The sequence below is a fragment of the Malaclemys terrapin genome, chromosome 4, assembly GCF_027887155.1.
Source record: "Malaclemys terrapin pileata isolate rMalTer1 chromosome 4, rMalTer1.hap1, whole genome shotgun sequence".
Classification (NCBI taxonomy): domain Eukaryota; kingdom Metazoa; phylum Chordata; order Testudines; family Emydidae; genus Malaclemys; species Malaclemys terrapin.
In genome coordinates this window covers 73181620-73203527 of record NC_071508.1, presented here as the reverse complement: position 1 = coordinate 73203527, position 21908 = coordinate 73181620, and the positions used below count along the sequence as shown (strand labels likewise).

Below are 21908 nucleotides of genomic sequence, written 5' to 3'. Positions count from 1 at the left end.
CTGGAAGCCCTGACTTAGGGCCTGCTACAGCTATCATAGAAGTCACCAAATGATTTCATTGAGAGTTGTATTGAACTTCCAAGTATAATAATTAGATTCAATATTGTATTTGTTGGGTGTGAGAGATACAGTCCAGATTCCGATCCAAACATTCCTGAAGTTGAAGTGTGTTGGGGTCTGGAGTTCTTGTGAATTTTCACCCTTATGGATTTTTTAATACGAGGAAAAAATTTCACTTGAGAATCAAATAATCATTTATCATTTAAAAATATTAAATTGTATACTAAACTACCTGTGCCATTAGGATTTATGCTGGTCACCTACTAGGATCAAAAAATAATTTATTCTTCTGTTTTATAATATTGTACCACTGGCCTGCTGAATTATGTGTAGTGGTCAGGAGATTCACAGGTGTCAGAGGCAGAATACTAGGTTGAATGTGCCATTGATATAGGTATGGCGACATTTGCATTCCTGTCTCATACAGAATACACAGGAGGAATAAGCATGGCTCTGTTTGTGTACTTGAGAAGCTACAAGTCCAATAAATTACTGGATCAATTTATGGCCAGGCACCTCAGCCCTACAACCTTTAATGGTTTAAAGCCTGGCTTCCCAGAAATGAATGTTATCAAAATCTGAGGAAGGGAAAAAATATCACCTTGATACCATATCTTAAAATGAGACACAAGCAAGTTATCAGCAAGTCTTTAAAAAACATTTTCCGCCTCACTGTTACTTTTGCTCCTTCAAAGCTTAGGATGTAAAACCACTACCTTTCTTCTTACCAAAACATTTACCCTTCTTTCCATGCGTGCACCGATTTGTTACTGTAAGGTTGCTCATGGCCACGGATCTTTGCAAGCTTGTTTATTACCTCACAGATACTCAAGACTGCTGGGCTGCACAAACTGGTTTGTTATTGTGAGGATACTCACTTGTGACTGAGCACTGGGCTACCTACGCAGTTTCCTTTTTGTGGGGTTGCTTGTGAACTATGGTATACTCACCCTGATTTGTTATTGTAGGTTCTCTCATACTTGCTGGTTTGTTATTAAAGGCTACTTACGAATGCTGGACTATGCACACTGGGTTGTTATTCTAGGGACTCTCATGAGTGTTATGTGGCTATGGGGTGCAGGATTCAGCTTGCATCAGCTCAGTTCTGATCTGGAACTAAAGAGAATTGCCTATCTAAGTCACTGGCCAGCAGGCGGCAGTTAGCTGTCGGTGTAGCATAATGCTGAGAAGCTCTGCTTACTTTGAGTCCTTTGATTTTGGGAAATAAATTCTGCTAACAATTTAGTAGTCTGGTTGTTGTTAACAACACATGTTACCAGGAATGGCAACTTTGCAGAGATCAGGAATGCTGGACTTAAAAGACAAAATAAGCAAACGGGATACTGGAGGGAAGACAGCATTTTCCCAAGGCGTAGATCATGGAAAAGGTCAGAAGCCCCCTCAGAGCGCAAGCTCACAGACAGTCTTAAAGGAACCTGGGGAAAAGCTAAGGTTCATTTCCAGATGTACCTACAAGCCATTGCAGTCACAAAAATGAAGCCTGGGCTGAAAGTCAAGCTGCTTCTCACCACAACAAGCCAAGATATTTGAGGTGCTGAGTCATGTGAACATTTCCAATTTGGGGAAGGAAACAGTGATATTTCTTTAGGTCAACTGGAAGCACACTAAAAAGAACAGGAGTACTTGTGGCACCTTACAGACTAACAAATTTATTTCAGCATAAGCTTTCGTGGGCTACAGCCCACTTCTTCTGCATACCACTTAAAAATGAAACATATGAAATACACGTTTCAGTGTTGCCTGCTGATGGAGCATGAAACTAACTATAGAAGTGCTTAAAAACAAACTTGGTTTTCAGGAGCTTAAAAGACTTGATTTGAATTCAGCTGGTTTTGATGGACCTAAAATTATAGAAAGTCACAAAAAAGGCATTGCAGAATAAACAAACTCACATATCAGAGGGGTAGCCGTGTTAGTCTGAATCTGTAAAAAGTAACAGAGGGTCCTGTGGCACCTTTAAGACTAACAGAAGTATTGGGAGCATAAGCTTTCGTGGGTAAGAACCTCACATAAGCTTCTTGCATCTGAAGAAGTGAGGTTCTTACCCACGAAAGCTTATGCTCCCAAAACTCACATAATGTGTATCAGCGCAATTTGATGAATAAAAGACCTCATTCAGCGTTCACTGAGGTCAGTGGAAAAATTCTTGTGGGACCCTACACCAGTACAGGTTTGCTGTAGTAGTACAGAGCCCCGTCATACCCTCTGCCCATCTACAATATGCAGGCATAATTATACAATTTTTTAAAACTTTATTAATTTTTCCAATATTTTAAGTTAAATTGACTTCTTGCCAACTGAAAGGGAAATTAAGTCAAGATTCTCAGCTAATGTGGAAGTGAAAAAAGAGAACTAAGACTGATGCAATCCATGTTTTAAACATGGATCAAAGTAATCAGGAATTGCTGTAGTAACAAAGTGCTACCCTCCCTGACTCTTCATATCCTGAAGAATTATCTACGATGACAATATTCTGCTTAAATGTTGGGAAATGCTTGTCCATGAAGGACATTGGCATTGAAATATCCAGGAGAGCACAGGAAATTTTGTTTTGGCCATGTACAAATGTAAACAAACACTGAAACTATTGCAAGAGTATGTACTATTTGCTTCAAATATAGGAATCAGCAAACAGAGAACCACTGTTATCCCATGGAAGTGCTAGGATCAACCAATTTCATCTAAAAACAATGAAGAGTCCTTGTGGCACCTTAGAGACTAACAAATTTATTTGGGCATAAGCTTTCGTGGGCTATAACACACTTCATCAGATGCATGGAGTGGAAAATACAGTAAGCAGGTATAAATATACAGCACATGAAAAGATGGGAGGCCTTACCAAATGGGGGGGTCAGTGCTAACAAGGCCAATTCAATCAGGGAGGATGTGGCCCATTCCCAACAGTTGACAAGAAGGGGTGAGTATCTGTTGAGAATGGAAAAAGAACAGGAGTACTTGTGGCACCTTAGAGACTAACAAATTTATTTGAGCAAAAGCTTTCGTGGGCTACAGCAAAGCTTATGCTCAAATAAATTTGTTAGTCTCTAAGGTGCCACAAGTACTCCTGTTCTTTTTGCGGATACAGACTAACACGGCTGCTACTCTGAAACCTGTTGAGAATGGGCCACTGTTAGCACTGTTAGCACCATGACTGAATTGGCCTCGTTAGCACTACAGAAAGTAATTTCCCCTCTGTTGATACTCACCCCTTCTTCTCAACTGTTAAATAATTAAATAGATTAGCTGAATCAGGAATAAAAAACCTTCATTAAGAAAATCACCAGATGTTAATAACCCTACACGTAGCAATCCTCAGCTACAGAGCAACATACCGTCAGAGTGGCAAGTCACCAGCAGCACTCTTATTCCAAATAAAAATGTTTGATTACTGTATGTATCATTCTTAAGCTTGTTTCTTCTGGTCAACAGAATGAGTGTTGCAAGAAAATTCAATCCCAACCACTGACAGGGGTTCCTGAATGGTGACCATTGACAGAAATGTGAGTTCAGAATGGCCAATGGGCAAACAAAGTAATTGATCTTGGACCAGCCATTATTATAGTTTGTCATTTAGTGAGTGCTAACAATGTGCTCAATGCAGTACAAAAGATAAGCTGAGATCAAGAGACCAGCGTCAAATGAGACAAAAAATAGGTTTCAGATACTGAGGGAGCAGAAGGTGGCGGGTTTTTTTGCTCAAAGCAAACTGATCCTCCTGATAGGCTATTGCAAACAAGGTGTGTTTTCAGTAGAGATTTGAAGGAAGAGAGGATTATCACTTGGAAGGTGAGGAGAGGGAAGGCATTCCAGAAGTAAACAAGGATGAAATAGGAAAAAAGCATGAAGTTAAAAGTAAGTCAAGGAAGGGAGTCATTAGGTGAGAGGTTTAGACAGACTCAAGAGATTTGGCGGGGGGGGAGGAGGAACTGAGCAGAGCACAGTCAGACACAGTTATAAAGGTTCAAAGGTGAGGACAAGAAGTTTCACGTTGATGCTGAAGGGGAGAGGAAGTCAGTGAAAGAGTTTGAAAAGGGAAGTGACGAGATCCTGTCAGGGTTTTGCAAAGCAAGGGCAAGTTCTTCACAGAAACTAGAGACATCTTGTCGGAACTACAGAAACAGCTAATCCAAAGTACAACAATCAATCCAGAGGATCCAAGATCAGTAACTGTAGATGGGAAAGATTTGTCTATCCACCAGGAAATGGCACATGTTGAAAGTCTGTCTCAGACAATTGCTTATTAGTGGCAATGCCTGAAAAAATTCCTAATCAAGGTGACTCTAACTCTAGTCTGCAAGGGTGGAAGATACTAAATGGGCATTCATCAACTTCATGCACCAAATCAGTATGTTAAAGAGTGAAGGAAGAACTTTGTGTAAGCTCGAAAGCTTGTCTCTTTCTCCAACGGAAGGTGGTCCAATAAAAGATATTACCTCACAAACCCCACCTTGTCTCACCTCGGCATAGTCATGTGTTACCATGGTTATTGTTGTTTGTAGGGGGTTGTTTGTCTTGAGTATATTTCTTTCTCTTGGTAAAAACAAAAGTGTTGTTCAGGGGTTAATGAATCATCTTGCAGAAGTTCAACCTGAACTTCCTGTGTGAGTCAGTGGGTAAATGAGCGTGTGCTGCAATTCTGATAAACTGAGCATAATCTGAACTCCCCCAGTGTGAGTGATAAAGTCTGTTAATAACTTAGCTGGCTGATATTGCTAACACTTTAAGTGCTGGTCTATAATTGTAGGGTTGCTTTTGAATGTCGGCTTGCACTTCCCTTGCTTTTGAAAAAAAATTACTTACATTGGTGGGCACTTACTCACCCGAGTAGTCCCACTGAAATCAGTAAGGGTTGCATAATCAGGCCAAGGATAGGTTATATAGATATATTTAATATAGATCTTTTTCCTTGATTCCTTCCTAGTTTGAATTTTTTTAAGACACCATATTCCAGAAAACATCCCTGGCCCTATGCGCTATTGTTGACTTCTACAGCATTAGGAGGAGGTTCGCTCACGACCTTCTCATATTTCTGAAACAGCTGCTATATGAATTCATAACTGTTGTCCTCTGTGAAAACAGGCAAAAGAAGTAGGTCAAGTGGATAAAGCACTAGATTGGGTCTCAGGAGACCGGGGTCCTATTCCTGGCTCTGACACTGGCCTGCTGGGTGACCTTGGGCAAGTCACTTCCCCTCTCTGTGCCTCTGTCTCCCCACCTGTAAAATGGTGATCATGATACTGATCTGCTTTGTGAAGTATTTTGAGTTCTACTGACAGAAAGCCATTATATATATAGGGGGGGGGTATGATGATGTGCCATCCTTCAGCAGTTTAATTCATTTGCTTCTCGTTGTCTAGGCTCATCTGTGTTGTGTTACATAATGATATGCATATACTTAAATGATGAAATTCCAAGCTCTTGGTACTTTATTCACCTACAGCATGGTCCCCACCCTGCTATTGTGTCAGAGTTTCCCTTCTAGCTCAAGTGATGTAACAGTTACACAGAACCACTTATAGTGCTAGAAAAAAAAGGAAATATCCAAATGCTGACTCCAGATTGGAGAAAGTACAGGCATCTGAGTTTTTCCTTCAGCTGTATAGTTCCAGGGAGGGTCGAGACAGGTGTAGCTAAGTATATATCATGCACATCTTAGTGAACAGTTTACATTTTCTGGGTGTAATAGGATATACTGAGGGTGTGTTAGTTCACCATCAGCTCTTTTATTAGCACACTGCTAGAGCTCTCCGGCCCATTTACCTTGGGAGATATGGTTAGATGAATCTATTTGGCAATATCAGCAAATATTGCTGTATGAAGTTAATATTAACTTATCCCTTGTTGAGCCCAAAGCATTCCCATATCAACAACAGTGTCTTGGATTGTGTGTGTGGCCATTCTATATGTTTGAAGCAAGTGTGTGCCCACTTAGCAGCAGCTGGGAAAGCAGTTCTTGCTTATATTCTATATTGACAGGCACCATAATAATGTATATGTAGACAGAAACATGGATTCCAGTTTCCTAATTGCTTGCACAGTGAGGGTCGGTTGCTGTGAGATGCAATGGTTTGCAAAAGAAGAGATGCTGTGCTTGAAGATCATTGGGATTGCCACTAGATCATGGCAGCACAATGCTCCATTGTAGTACATGTATGTACGGTACACTGTCATCGACAATTACCACTACAGCGCTGACTCCAAGTGAATACTCATTGAATGTAACAAAGACTTTGTTGAAAAAGGAAACCCCAACCCCCTGTGGTATGAACTGTATAGGTAAAACTGTACTCTCAGTCAAAGGTTAATAGAGAACAAAACCACTAATGAGACAGCTGCAAACTGGACACAGTCTCTCTCACTCTGTTATAAACATATTGAATGTGGACAACTAAATCCTGGAGCATGCCTCTTCATGGACAGAAGTGGAGCAGGCCTTCTGCCTCAATCCATATACTGAATCATTCCAGACTAGAAAAAGAGAATGGCCTGCTACATTCAGTAGCCCTGGGATGCTGTGAAGAGACTTAATAGCAGTGATACTCAATGTGTGGCCCAACAGCTGCATGTGTCTCTGTAGGGCCCTCCATGCAGCTCTCCTGGAATCCTTAGATCTGTGTGGCATTCCTCTGACTCTGCCTGGTCTCATGGAGCACACGACTCATATTACTGCTACACAACACGTCTCAAGCTTGTTAGGTGGGGAACACACTAAGAAAATAGATCAGAGATGCTAGGATTATCTCCCATCCCACCCATCATAGAGGGAATGGGGCTACAGGGAAAAGAGAACTGCAGGGAGATACAAAAATCAGTGTGGTGCAACATGCTGACAGAGGATTCCATTATTGTCATCATGATGCTGGATTCAGTGCAGGATGATGCTGTCAACACACACGTCACAAAAGCACAAAGGATGTTCTGCTGTGATTGTTTCTCCACTCAATGAGCAAGTGGCTCTCCAGCTCATTAAGACTGAGCATCGCTGCTCTAGAGGGCAAGGATTTCTTCTTCAACAGCATTGGATGTCTTTTCACCTGAAAGGGTCACTGCACTCCTCTGGTGGTTAACTGTAACTTCCAGAAAGTTATTCCCTGCAGGTTAGAAAATGAAATGGCTGAGCCCTGGCTATGAAGAGAGGCATCATTACAGTTTGGTAGCACATATGAAGTCAGAGATTGAAGAATTTATTTCACGCAAGGATCTTTTATCCTTCACTAAAATTGAAAGTGTTCAGATTTCACTTATCTCCAAAGGTGTCCAGAACGACTCTGATCTTTCTTGCCCTGGCAGACAGAGACATTTCATTAGTACCATTCTCATGAAAGCACTGGGAGTCAGGATCCCAGAATGACATTGGTATAGTTAAAAACACAGGGACGCAAGTCAGAGCTACGTGGAAAGGATGGCTGAAATTAAAAGGAACAGAAATATTTGTTGTCAGGGGCAAAAATATAGTCCAGAACCAGAACATATTTGCTCCTGTAAAGTTTCCTTTCATTCAAGTGTCCACCAAGGCCTATTTCTTGAGAGCAATTGGTGAGCTAGATTTTTATTTCTTCGAAGATGACTAGAGTACTGACCAAATTTAGATAAATTGGATTTAACCCTCTGTTACCTATTTAGACAGATAGGAACCTACAAAGTCTATCAGATTGCTTCAGCCAGATACCAGAGAGAGGGAAAATGAACAAAAGAGGAAAACCTAATGAAGATGATGGAAACAAGAAATGTAAAGGAAGCAGACTTCTGGGATCATCACATACAAAGCAATTGGTTAAACGGAATACGAACTGCAGCTGCAAGATACTCTGGAGAAGCAATGAACGTTAAAGATAGAGGTTTCTGCAAACTGAGAATAATGAGGCCTATGCAATGCTGGTCTGCAGTCTAGGAGGGACAAGGTTTGCAATTTTTAATCTGCTAGGGGAGGCATGGATATTTTAATGTCATTTACCCATGAAAATCCATGAGTACCAAACAATGTAAGTATCTGCTACATTGTAACATTCTAGGAATTGTCATCTGGACTAGAATGAAAAATAAAAAAACAAATGATTTTAAAATTTATTTTAAATCAATTTTAAGAACGATTTTTTTAACATCAATTTGGGGCAAAGGTTTGGGTCCGCTCTTATTTTGTTCAAATAGTTTTGAACATCCCTAGTTAAGAAAAATGACAAATCTGAATCAAAACCTTGGATCTGAACACTTTTAGGAAACTGCAACCTGGGTCCACTTCTGCTTAAGAAAAATCAAATGATGGCGAATGGTAATAGCTGAAAGGTTTTAGGATTATGTGCAGGTATCATTTATGCAATGAAACAGGAAATTGGACAGCAATGTCAACAGAAGGGACAAAAGCTTCATTCAAAGTGTGTTTTTTTACAAATTTGCTGCAGAGGAAATTAATCTGAATTGACTTCACAATCTATATAGTTTCTTTTTCCCGGTTAAAAATATTTTCTTTATTCCTATAATTACAATTCATGCATAAGAAACATTAATGAATGGTGAATAAGAAAAACTGTTATTGAAAATTTGAAGAAGCTTCAGCAAAACACAGGAACATTAAAGTACTCTATATATTCCATAACTGGCCAGGTAAATCACGAGAAAGGGAAGGGACAGAAAAATTAACAGTAGCTATCTAATGGGAAGAGGATGAGGAGGAATAGGAAAGTGAGTGAAAGTGAAATGGGAAAGGAAGATGAAAGGGAAAGGCAACCAGGCCACACCTTAGCTGTGTTCACTATTAATGAATTGTTTCCCTCTACAGGTTGCATAATGACACTTTCCCTTGAACCCACCCTGTTAACTATTTATATTCCCAATATGGCAACTTCATCTAGTAGGTGGAGGCCTGGAATGTGAGTCAGGAGACTTGGGCTCTGTTCCTGACCGACACTGAGTTGCCATGTCACTTCACCTCTCTGTAATCACAATGTTCCCATTGGCAAATGATGGCTATTAGTGCTTACCCATCTGGCTAAAGTGCTTTGAGATCTGCAGATGAAAAGCCCTAAACATTATTATCATTACATTCACAAAAAGGATATCAGGGTTCTATTCAATTACAGGTCACATTCTAAGCATCCCCAAGTGCCTGGAAATATCTCACTGCTGAATGGGAATACACTGAAGGAACATACTTAGCACATCTACCCACACATGCCACACCCTATTGATTTAAAGGCACCCATCCAATAACACAAAAATACTCCATGGAAATCCAGTAGCAAGAATGCATTTCTCATTGGGGTCCACTCAGGAAGCAGTTCCCCAAAGTGAAACATATACCCGTCTCCAAAAACAATGTTATAAAAGGCACTTGACTGTAATTTATTCTGCATCTCAGGCAATTTTAATATTTACAAAACCAGACATTAATGGTGTAGTTCAGTGGTTCTCAACCTTTCCAGACTACTGTAAACCTTTCAGGAGTCTGAAGCCCGAGCCCTGCCACCCGGGGCTGAAGCATGTAACTTAGTTTAACAGGGCCACCGGCAGCATGGGGCCATAGACAATTGCCCTGCTTTCCGCCCCATAACGTCAGCCTGCACTTGCAACCCCCTCCCCCACCTCAAACCCATCCCACAACCTTCCCAGGTTGAGAAACACTGATCTAGATGAGGTGTGTGTACCCCTGGAAGACCTCTGTATACCCACCAGGGGTACACACACCTCTGGTTGACTACCACTGTTTAATATTCTTTTCCAAGTCAGCTGTCAGCCTGCACAGTGGTATCCTCTTATATACCCATCGTAAGCTGCTCTTCGAACAGCTTTATTTGCAGCAACAGAGATGGAAGTTTTACCACAGCCTGATATTAAAACACACAGCACAGTGTATCAGTGTGCAACAGTGGTTTGGTAGTGCATGGGGTTCCAATGATCACAGAGATTCCAAGCCTACTGAGATGAGCTCAGTCATGAGTTAAAAAAAAGCCAACCTATACTTTCCAGCTGTGGATATATTAAAAATTCAGGTCTTCCCTGTGATTTTTACTTCGAATTGGTGTGATTGCTTCAGCTTCAGTGTGAATAATTAAAGGACACCTGCCCTTTAACTTGTTTTGATCCCATCTTTTTTCCTTTGTGACACAGCAGATAAAGGATGTTGTACACAAATAAGTTGCATTGCATTGTACAACATAACTGGCGTTGTAATGCAGGCTGACTGGAAAACCCCAGAGATGTGATTTGCATCTCTTGGGTGCATAAGAGAGTTCAATTCCCTTGTTAATACTACCCACAGACTCTAAATACTGATGCAGACATCATTAGAAGGGAAACCAAGTCATGGAACTACACATCAACCAAATGCATTGGAATTAGCTGGCGTTTCAATTTGAGAGAGAAGCTCCTCTAAGAAACCCCCTTCTCTGTGTCATTTCTTGTTACTCTTCTCTGATTCATTATATGTGGAAATTCCCCTTTCATGCTTTGGGTGGGGTCAGCTCCAACAGGCACAGGAAAATCACAGCCAGCTGTTACTGTTATAGCTGATACCATTGCAGGGGAGACCGTTTGTGGTTTGAAGGGTAAGGAACTGACAAGCACTTAGATTTGACACTCACTGCTTTGCTACTGAGATTGTAATAACAGCCACGGTAGCCATTATAAATTACATACCAACTTAATGGCGGGGGTAAGGCTTTCTTTGCAGGAATTATTGGTTCTTTATGAGTGACAGGCAATTGTGATTTAACAGCCCAGTGAAGTGCTGGATTTGCCTGAGAAATGATTATCAATTACACCAAAAAGATTGGTGATGTCAATTGCCAGTAATCCATAAAGAATGGCCTGAAAACCACCAAATGTATTAGGGAAGAAGGATGGTTTTGTGATTAAAGGCAAAAAATTAGTGGACAGGAGACTGAGTTATACCAGGTACTAATGATGGCCCCTTTTAAAACAGGGAGCTAGTGATGAAAAACTCCATCTCTCTCCAATTCCTGTTAATAATCCAACCCTGACTTTTGACTTTCAAGATGAAATTTAAACTTCAGTGGCTCTTGAGTGACCAGATAGCAACTGTGAAAAAACAGGACAGGGGGTGGAGGGTAATAGGTGCCTATATAAGAAAAATTCCGCCAAAACGGGACTGTCCCTTTAAAAATGGGACATCTGGTCACTCTAAATGGATCTACTACATGAATTCCAGTGTTAAAATAGACACGAGTATCTCGGCTCTCTGTGAGCTGAGGGGTAAAAACATTATCTACTATCAGTTCTTGTTTACTAACTGGAGTTAAGAGATTTGTAGCGCTTATATCTGAACTATTTTTCAGACCGGCAGCACTGATCTTTGAGAATTGTAGGCTATTGCTGCCATTAAAGCCACTATATAGATAATGTGACTGCTTGATCAAGGCCACAATAAGGAACTCCACTATTTCTTGTATCCAATCCGAACTTTTACTGGTATTGATTTGTCGGGCCAATGCACTGTTGCATTCTTTTTAAATTTAGGAAAGAATATTACAGTGGGCAGTGCCTGTTCCATTATTATCCTCTCTGTCAAATTACATTACACAGTAGGTAATTATGCAAATTCAATTATGGACATGTATAAAGCAATTAAAATGGATGTCTAGGTTATAGATAGATAGATAGATAGATAGATAGATAGATAGATAGATACGCAGGTGTTTAAGGTATAGATTTCCTTTACCCAATTCTTACTCTGTATTTTGAAAGGATCATTCACTCTCACAGCCAGAAACACCGAATATACAAGAGTACAGTAGTTGGAATGGAAAAGGGCTGCTAAAAAACTGTCAGAATCCCCCAGAGTCCTTCAAAACCATGGGCAACACTTCTCTGCTGACGATTACTTTTCCCCACCTCTGTTTAGTCTGCCTCTTTCTCTGATGTTTCCTGAAGCTTAATATGTTCAAAACTAAACTATGTTTCCATCAAACCATCTCTTCTCTGGCAACACTACCATTTTCTACTACCTAATTCTTGCCTGTGAATCTGCTCATATCCAGACCTTCACCAAATCCTCTACAGCAGGGGTGGCCAATCTGAGCCTGAGAAGGAGCCAGAATTTATCAATGTACATTGCCAAAGAGCCACAGTAATACATCAGCAGCCCCCCCATCAGCTCCCCCTCGCATCAGCTCCCCCCCCACTCCCAGCACCTCCCACCCACCGACAGCTCCACTGATCAGCGCCTTCCCCTCACAGGGCCTGTGACAGAGCCAGGGGTTGAGCAGTGAACACCCCAAGGCCCATTGGAAAGTTGGAGCTTGTAGCTCCAGCCCCGGAGTCGGTGTCTATACAAGGAGCCGCATATTAACTTCTAAAGAGCTACATGTGGCTCTGGAGCCACAGGTTGGCCACCTCTGCTCTACAGTGTCTACAACCAGGGCCGGCTCCAGCATTTGTGCCGCCCCAAGCAAAAAAAAAAAAAAAAAAGCCGCGATCGTGATCGGCGGCGGCAATTGGAAACAAAAACAAAAACAAAAAGCCGCGATCGGCGGCGGCAGTTCAGCGGCAGGTCCTTCACTCCTAGAGGGAGTGAGGGACCTGCCGCCCCCGAATTGCCGCAGGTGCTGCCCCTCTCCCTTGGCCGCCCCAAGCACCTGCTTGTTAAGCTGGTGCCTGGAGCCGGCCCTGTCTACAACATGTATTTCTTTCTCTTTAACCCTACTGTCAAATCTGTAGACTATGCTCTAGCTATATCCCTGCTGTATTACTGCAACCTCTCTTCTCTCTGGACTCTACTTCTCATCCCTCTTATCCATCCCTCTTATTTTACTGTTTTTCAGACAACAGCTTCCCAATTCTTCTACCTCCGCACTAGTTTCCTCTATTCTTCCCATATAAATAAATGTCAGACTTCTCTTCTCATTCAAAGAGCTCCATATCTCCACCCTATCTCTCAGTCCATAGTCACCTTTTACAATACTCCTTACATATCATCCAAGCGTCCCTCTAGACTACTCCCTTCATCCCTTTTTCACCTTCTTGGTGTCTTCCATGCTTCCCTTTACATTTGAAACATCTTTGCAATTATCCAAGTAAGAACAACAACCCACTTCCCTTTGCTCCTTGAAAACAGACCTGAGAACCAATCTGTTCCACAAAGCAATCTCGCTGGAATGGCTGCATGCTGGTCTACACCTTATTGTTCTGTATGGTCTCTAAACTCTTCTGCACAAGGACTCTGAGCATTGTTTGGCACACAGTAACTACTGAAGAACGCTGTGTCCATTTGTGGTGCAATATAAATAGCAGCAGCAATAATAATAATAATAATGTTTCAAGTCCAGGTCCTTATGAGTGCAGAGCATAGTCCCACAGAGGAGGACATATCTCAGATATGGTTCTGATCCTTCACTTAATCTTAGCTGAAATGATGAGTTGCTTCAACAACACTACACGCAACAACACACCATGTGTGTAAGAGAGCTTAGCTTGAAGGGTTTTCAGCACTGTGATGCCATCCTCTCCCACCCCCCAGCATCCTCATTTAAGCCTCACTCCCGCTCCCTCGGTACATCCCCAACTGTGGTCTGTTGGCTTGGCACAGAGAGCCTAAGGGCAGATTTGTACCCTTTCCATTAAACGACAATGGCAGCTCAAGACAATCTTTATTAAAATCTAGTTACTGAGAGCTTTGGGAGAATAGCCAAGGTATATACAATGTTACATCCTTCCTGAAATAAACTAGCACAAAGGGCTTGTTTGAATTGTTTTATGTACAGGTTTGCATAAGAGATATATAGCCTAAAAGGCAGGTAGGATCCCTTTTTCTCTTTGACTGATTGATAAATTATAGTATCCCTTTCTTTTCACCTCCTCTTGTGGTGCAACTTTGGCCACCACTTCTATGCAGACGGGCGCTCTGCTTCTGTCTCTCAATGACATTCCCAGCCCTCCTTTTTCTTTGCATCTTAGATCTCTGGTACCGCTCCATCTTCTTCCAGTTTAGGGTCAAATTCTGTCACCAGTCACACGTATGCTACCCAACTAGATGCAAAGAGTTTGGAGGCCATTGACTTGTATAGGTTTTGTGGTGGGGGTGGAGGGAGTCTCCAGATAGGATGTCCTCTTCCCTACCTCCTGGGCTCGAGAACTTGGGGTCTAATCTGAAGACAGCAATCGGTGTCCATTGATCCTGATCTTTCCATTAGCTACCGTATTTGCAGGCCCCGTGCCTTGACTCTAAGAGCTTGTCTACGTTTAAGAGTTGACACAGATTATGGTAATTTAAAGTGCAACCGCTTTTCCTGAATAACTCCATGTGCAGACACTGTTGTTCCAGAATAAAAATATCCATTCATGGAGTTAATCGGGATTTCTTAAGCAGGAAAAACTTTGTTTAAACAAGTCCTCACTCTGCTTAAATATTAATCATTGCCATCATCACTTCCCAACTGAACGAGTGAAACCTACCCAGCCTGCAACTGAGACCTGGTAAGCAAACTAGAGTGTCAGAGATCGGTTTGAACCAAAATTTCAGATTCAAACATTTCCAAACTTTAGAAGAATTCAAAATTGGGACCAAATCTGAATTTTGCACTTCAGGCCCTTTCTTTTAAATATGTTCCAAATATAACTGCTAGTATTTTGTGATGCACTGTAAGAAGGATGCTATAAAAAATCGGCTGTAGTTTTAAAATCATTAATAACTACAAAGGCAGGTTGGAATGCACTGCATACCAAGTAAAGTATACTATAGCTATAAACTAATACCTTACTAAGCCTCTAAAGAAACTTTCCTGTGGGGCATACGTGAAGCTTGACATGTTTTTCCTAACTGCACTGAGGACTAGATTATGGGGTTTTCTTCTCTCTCTCTCTCTCTCACAGCAAAAGTGTTATCCCCAGAGTAAGTGCAGATTGTGTTTATTTATGGCACTTTGGGCAGTTCACAGAAGGATAAATTAATTGAGCAAAGGATAAGCAAATCATCTTAATCATTATACATTATATACACATGCTAAGTCAAAGTCAAAGTTCTAGCCACACCTCAGATATACCTCAGACAACACTCCAGTCCTTCTACCTGAGCCTAAATGAATTATCCAAGTATTTGATTTTAGTATGAAATGTACACTTAGTATAACAGGAAAAATATTTCAGAATACAATGCATAAGGCTTCTCCAGCTATCACTGATGTGTCTGGAATTGTTCATTCTGACACACCCATTCACAGATTTGCACAACTGGAGCCATTAATTGGTGCTCGAGTAAACAAGAGGTAAACATAAAAGCACCGAGGTGACAGTGTCTATGACAAATGGATTTTGTTAGATTCCCAAGAACTAGCTAGTAGAAAACCAAGGTGGAAGGATAATTGTTTCCTTCCAAACCAACTCAAGGCAATTTCTGTTACAATGGGACTCTGTTAAAGGCACAGCTATTTCCCCCAAACACCGTGTGCCTGCACCATATCAAATTTTAAGGTCATTTTGTCTTCCTGGGCATCTGATTTTCAGATTTTTAAAAATTGTGTGCTTTTATTTCTGAAAGAAGTTATTTATTCTGGTGTTGGTAGTCACAGTATAAAAGTATAGAAAGCGGCTTGCTCATCTCCATCAAACTCCTTTGTTTGCTCCAAAACCTCACTAGTTAACCCCAAAAGAAAGCTTTAGAGATAGGTCAGAAAAATGCACCATTGCCATAAAACCCCTTCCAGATTTCAGTCACAGTTCATAGCAGTTAAGTTTCTTTTCAGCATGCCTGTCCTAGTTTTTGCATCCCAACCCTGTATTCATTAGCCTTTAGTTCAGCTTGTGTGAACCTAATAATACAGCTATTGTATGCCAGGAGGGTTGGGCTCCCCCCCACCAACTGTCTGTTTTACAACATTGGTATAGCAAAATAAATAAATAACAGCAGTTTCTACAGTTTAATTTACAACAGCTCTGCTGAAAATCAGTTGCCTATTGTACTTCAATTCTTAGTTTAAACTTAACTTTGATGATCTACAGTTAACTTCTCAAGTATTTGTAGCTGTGCTTAACATACACTCTTTTTTCTTGCATGTAAAAAGAAAAACAGCACAAGTATAATTTGGTATGATTTGCACTGGAAAATAACATAGATAATAAAACTTTACTCAAAAATGTGCTAGTGTGACAAGCAGGCTTCTAGCCGGCTGGCTGGATAGCAGCTGCAGTCTGAAGCATAACTTATTAGCAAACATTAGACTTTTCATTCATACACTACTTACGTATCTCTGCTAGACAAAGCTGCATTAAGCATAATCCAAAAGTTGCACACAACAAGAACTTGCTCATTGTTTCTTCAGAGTTACTTTGCCAAAACTAAGGAGATCCTTGAAGGGTGCACAAATCAAAAAAGCCTAGTTCAGCCTGCAATCAATGAGCTCTGAAGTTTGCTGCGGTTTTTATTCGGATTCTAAAGAAATTGAAGCAGTGACATAACAGGGAGGGGGAGCTGAACCAAAAGTCACACCCATGTCGAAACAAAACTAGACAGAGCAAGGGGAGGGGGTGAGGGGAAGCTACTGAGTAAGCAGCTCCAGCAGGGTTTTAAAGAGGCACCAAAACTTTTACTCATGAGTGTAATATTACCGCTTCTCAGGGCCGCCCAGAGGGGGGGCAAGTGGGGCAATTTGCCCCAGGCCCCACAGGGGCCCCCACGAGAATATAGTATTCTATAGAAATGCAACTTTTTTTTATGGAAGGGGCCCCCGAAATTGTTTTGCCCCAGGCTCCCTGAATCCTCTGGGCGGCCCTGCTGCTGCTGCTTCATTGGAAAATTTCTGCAACATCTCACGAGTTAGCTGCCTGACTTATCAGCATCCACTCCCTTAGCCTGTTTAAAAACCTCTTTATTATAAGAGGCAGGAGAACATAAAACATCTGAGTTTTAGAAAACCACCAAAGCATCTACAACTCTCAGAACATTTCTAAATGACATTTTTCTCTTTCCATTTTCTCTCCCTCATTTTCCAGTGAATTTAGCACTGGTGAAAAAGCACTAGAGTGACAGCACAGGGGTATGGTGTCCAGGTGAAGCACAGGTAGATTAGATTTCCTTCACACTTACCTTCTGCCAACATGCTTCTGTTCTGATCTGGAGAGACCACCACTGCAGAAAGTAGGAGGGTACAGCTCAGTCTCCATGGCCCATTCAATTCATGGCCTCTCTGCAGACATCGCCAACAAGAAAGGTAAATAGTGCCAGTTATAATGGTGGGTTGTTTTGTGTCAGAGACATCAGACACTCACCGGGAGCTGGGTTGAAACCAATGATTCCTTATTTTTATGGGGTAAGGGGGAAGGACTTTATTACCAAAAGACAATGGAAGAGTCAGTGAAAGTATGCCACTTTCTATTTTCTATATGTGCATATACTCATTGCAGTGTGGGGTTTTATGTTAATGTAATGCGGTTGAAAGGTGCCAATGAATGTTTATGCAAGGGAGAGTACAACGTGGGCACTGAAAGTGTAAGCTACCACCATCCTGCCCTGTCCTGTTCATGCAGCACAGTCCATCCATACCTCCATCTCCCATCTGATGTCAGTTATAGTGGCGGCTCACATGAAGTAGACATCACTTTACTCAGCACTGGGCAGATACCACAATGCCCATTACACATCAACCTTTAACAACGAGGAGATGGCAATGGCTTTCAGTCACTATTGATAATATTTAGTCCTGCTTTGAGTGTAGGGGACTGGACTAGAAGACCTCCTGGGGGTCCCTTCCTGTCCTACAATTCTATGATTGATTAGGGCTAGATTTCAGTGAGCAAACTAGAGATTAAAGTTTCTGTATCATTTTACTCTTGATACTGTTGAACCATCTGTTCCACACATTAAAGATCTTTTATATACATTTTTAGTTTTGCATAAGATAAACAATGGAAAAGTACAGAACACAGGTTCTCCCAGCCACGGGCACTAAATCTTTACAGAACAAAGGAAATTTCAGGACTTTCACTTTTGAATGTGATTTGGGAAACATCACACTGTTTCAGGATGAGCCTGTAAAACTTAGCAGGAGACCCAGTGCTTTCACATACAGGGGAACAGCAAGTTCTCAATTGGCAAATAAAGGTGCGTTCAAGGACACTCTTAAATAGTCTCCAAAGGAAAGTGATGGAAGGTCCCAATCTGGGGCACCTTTCAAACTAGGTTGGACAAATCCCTAGGAAATGTATTATAAAGCACTGGATTAGGCCAGGATGGTGAGAGACAATGAATGAACTGGATCATCTAATAGGTCTTTCCATTATCTAATTCCATTATATGAAACAGAAAATCTAGAGTGAAGTTAGGTTCTGGGAGTATTTACAATGCAGACATAGTGAATCTACTGAGAGCAGTGACTGCTTTTGTAAACATCTTTAATAAATCATACTAAAAGATGGCTGGCTGCCCCTTCCTCAGCTAGCCCCAATTTTAGCAGCAGCTCTAGGCTATCTAATGGGACACTGTCAAAGTGGAAGCCTTTCCTCATATCATGCAGAGTTTTATTTCTTACGTATCTTACAACTTCAAAGTTACACTTTAAACATATTTCACTGTGTGTATATATTGATTTCTCTTTGTTGAGGCATGTTTTCTAATCTTTTAATCATTCCCGTGGCTCTTCTCTGAGCACTCTCCAATTTATCAACATCCTCTTTGAATGGGGACACCAGAACTGGTCAGAGTATTCCAGCAGTGATTGCACTAGTATCAAATGCAGAGGTAAAATAACCTCTTTACTCCTTATTGTTTCAAAAGAAAATGTGAATTGTTCAAAGGCTTATAGCCTATTGTGGGTGTATTATATCCTGTATTTCTCCACTTGCAAAGCTATACTGCCTCTGGACTATGGGCCAGATTATCAAAGGTTTAGGTGTTCTAGGATGCATATAGACACCTAGTGGGATTTTCAAAAATCTGGCCCTATGTGTCTAATTGGCTTCACTCATTGGAAGGAAAACATATAACTAATGTTGTAAAAACTCTAAAAAACTACATGAAACAGCTGTTTTTATACATAAAACATCACTGTTTTAAGGCCCAACCAGTGTTAGAAACAAAAAGCCAGCTCTTCAGCTGCTGTAAATTGGAGCGTTCCATTGACTTCATAGAAACTATGCCAATTTACAGTGGTTGAGGATCTTTCTCAAAAGCCTTTCCCCTCTGGAAATGGGAATTCTTGGCTTTCTATTGGAATAAAGCTTCCACTTCTAGCCTCTATGGGTCCCAAGACAACAGATCATAAACCCGTCACTCATCTAGGACTGAATATTGTCTTTCCTGCACCTCAGAATAGTGTAATTTTGGGGAAAATCCCACACTGGGGTGGGGTTTGGTTGGAAAATATTTCTTTGGTAGATTGTTGTATGGGACTGTACAGGGATTTGGAATGTTATAAGTAGTCCAGGTGCATAGATGGATTAGTGCATAGTTCAAGAGAGGCAGCCAGAGGTACATGATAAATGCAATTTATCACATGGATGTCATCTAATGTGATAAACGGCAGAGCCAGGTGATAAATTGCATTTAGTATGTACTTTTTTCCACCTCACCTGCCCTCTGCCCACTAATTCATCTCCCTGGGACTTATTCTAACATTCCAAACTATTAAGCAGCTTCAAACAGTTGCTTTTAAACAATACCTGCCACAAAACTATTTCCTTCTTTTCCACCCAAATGTGGAATTTCTCCCCCAAAAATACATTGGCCTGAGGCGTAGGTTGATCACAATTTAGCTCAGATTTAGGGTCCACAATGCTAGAGGGCTAGAAAAGGGAGCTTTGTGACATCGGAGAAAGGAGTTGCCTACCGTTTTAGTGGAACATGCAGCACTTGTGTTTAACCTGAGACAGCACCATGACATAGGCACATAAAAACCCTGAGCCAGATCCTCAACTGATGTAAATCAGTACAATGCCATTGACTTTGATGGTGCTTCACTGATTTACCAGAATTGAGGATTTGGTCCCACGAAATTATTAGGTACCAAAAGGATATTTCTATAGGCAAATCTTAGAGATTTCTAAAATATATTTCTTAGAATTTTTTTACTCCCTCTGTCCTCTGTACAGTTGAATTCATGGCACTAAAAGAACTTGGCTACAAAGACAGAAAAACATCAAAAATAACACAACTAAAAATGTTAAACTCTCTCAAACTTTTCTAAAATGATTTTTCTGTAAAACATCTGGAATATGGTATAGAATGCAAAATGGTATCAAGTACTATAGAAGTTTTACCATTCATTCAAGTACCTGAATAACTCATTCTTTGTTTCATCATTCATAGTAATGTAGCCATCACCAATTCATGCTGATAAAATCATTATTATGGATTCTGGATATATTTTTGACCTCCAGTGAAACTGTGTATGTGACTTACAGCAGTATAAAAAAAGATATTTGCACTGGGATCCTCTTATAGAGTGAAATTCTGGTCCCATTGTAGTCAATGGCAAAACTCCCATTGATTTCAATGGGGTCAGGATTTTACCATGGTATTTGTGTTATATGCATATAAAGATGTATACCGTAATGTGTATATTAGAGTTTGTCAAAAAATTTCAGTCAAAGTGGACTTTATTTATGGGAAATAATTTCCCCATGAAACAAATGTTTGCAACAAAAAATTTCCTTTCTGTTAAAAAAAAAAAAAAAAAAGAGAGAGATTTTGTTGAAAAAAATGAAAGCCAAAAAATTTTCAATTTTAACATAAAATTTTCCACTTAGCACCAAAACCTAAAAATATTTCAAAGAAAAAATATTTGTTGACATTTTTTGTGGGAATAAAAATAATTTCCCAACCACACACACACACACAGTATAGATGCACAATAGAACCCTCTTTGAGTGATCCCAAATACAGTGAAACTTTATTCAAAGTAAAATAATAACATTGTTTAAGTGGGTTGCGGTGCACAATTTGTAACTGAACCTTAGCTCACAGTAAGATGTCCTGTGATTCAGAGTAAGATGGTTTCATTTTCAAAACCATTTTTTACCCTTACCTATAATCACAGGGGGGGATTTTTTAATCTGTTTTGCTCCTCTGTTCCCACTCTGAAATCTTGTTTGCTAAATTTCAGCCTAGCTTTAATTGTCATGGCTAATCCTGAAACAAGTTTTGTAATGGAAATGGTCCTAAAGTTTCATTGTAGCAAACACTGCTGAAGTGCACCTTTCCTTGGGCTCCAGGAGCGGACAGGGAGGGGATAACAGAGTCTGTGCTGAGTTAGAGAAGCTGCTTTTTTGGCTTGAGGGCAAAGCACTCCCTTTGGAAGCTGGGCACCCAATTCTCATCAACCTTCTGTTCCCAGATGTAATTTACAGCCCGTGTCCTGCACAGAATTAGGAAGATGAACAATGCCCCCTCTCCCCAGTTGTTTACTTCTAAAAAGAAAAGCAACCCAGAATGGTACCTTCATGTTCAGCCTCTTCAGCTCTCAGTCTGCGTTGCTGCTTTGCCTCAGTTCTCCCAACCACGAGTTAGAACAAAGCAAAGACTACAATGGCCTCAGATATTCAAATTTATTATCAAGGACACTTTACAAACGCCCGTCTACTTTAGAACACGTGCCTCCACCAGTTTCCTTAAGTTTAATGTTTAATCAAAGCATTTGGTCCCTGGCCAGCCCATATAGCCTGCAGCACTGCACAAAGTAGTCAGATTGCCCATCCCCCTTTATAATCTCCCAACCATCTACCACTTCCTACATGTGTGCTTGAGACAGGGGTGCATAGTGGGAGATCCACACAGAGCACACAAGAGATGCAGTCACAAGCCAGATGTGTGTGCTAGCATGCAGCAGAGGCATATTGAATGCATTAGTTATTAACCGAGCCAACATTATGTGGAGTTTTGGGGGGAG

General features: G+C 40.8%; 1 protein-coding gene across 31 annotated transcripts in view; it reads right to left on the bottom strand.

The window, feature by feature from the left end:
* Window positions 1-21653, bottom strand: part of CD44 (CD44 molecule (Indian blood group)) — a 104694-nt gene extending 83041 nt beyond the window's left edge. For 28 of the 31 annotated variants that reach the window (XM_054026488.1, XM_054026489.1, XM_054026493.1 and 25 more), the window contains exons 1-2: window positions 21459-21653; window positions 17114-17213 (exon numbers count right to left, since the gene is read on the bottom strand). In XM_054026488.1, the coding sequence (XP_053882463.1) occupies window positions 17114-17213; window positions 21459-21464 (106 nt within the window). In that variant the 5' untranslated portion in view covers window positions 21465-21653. Of the gene's footprint in view, window positions 1-16271; window positions 16497-17113; window positions 17214-21458 lie in introns of those variants that run through there. The other 3 variants (XM_054026496.1, XM_054026480.1, XM_054026481.1) reach the window with 3 other exon arrangements.
* Between the last annotated feature and the right edge of the window lie 255 nt (window positions 21654-21908).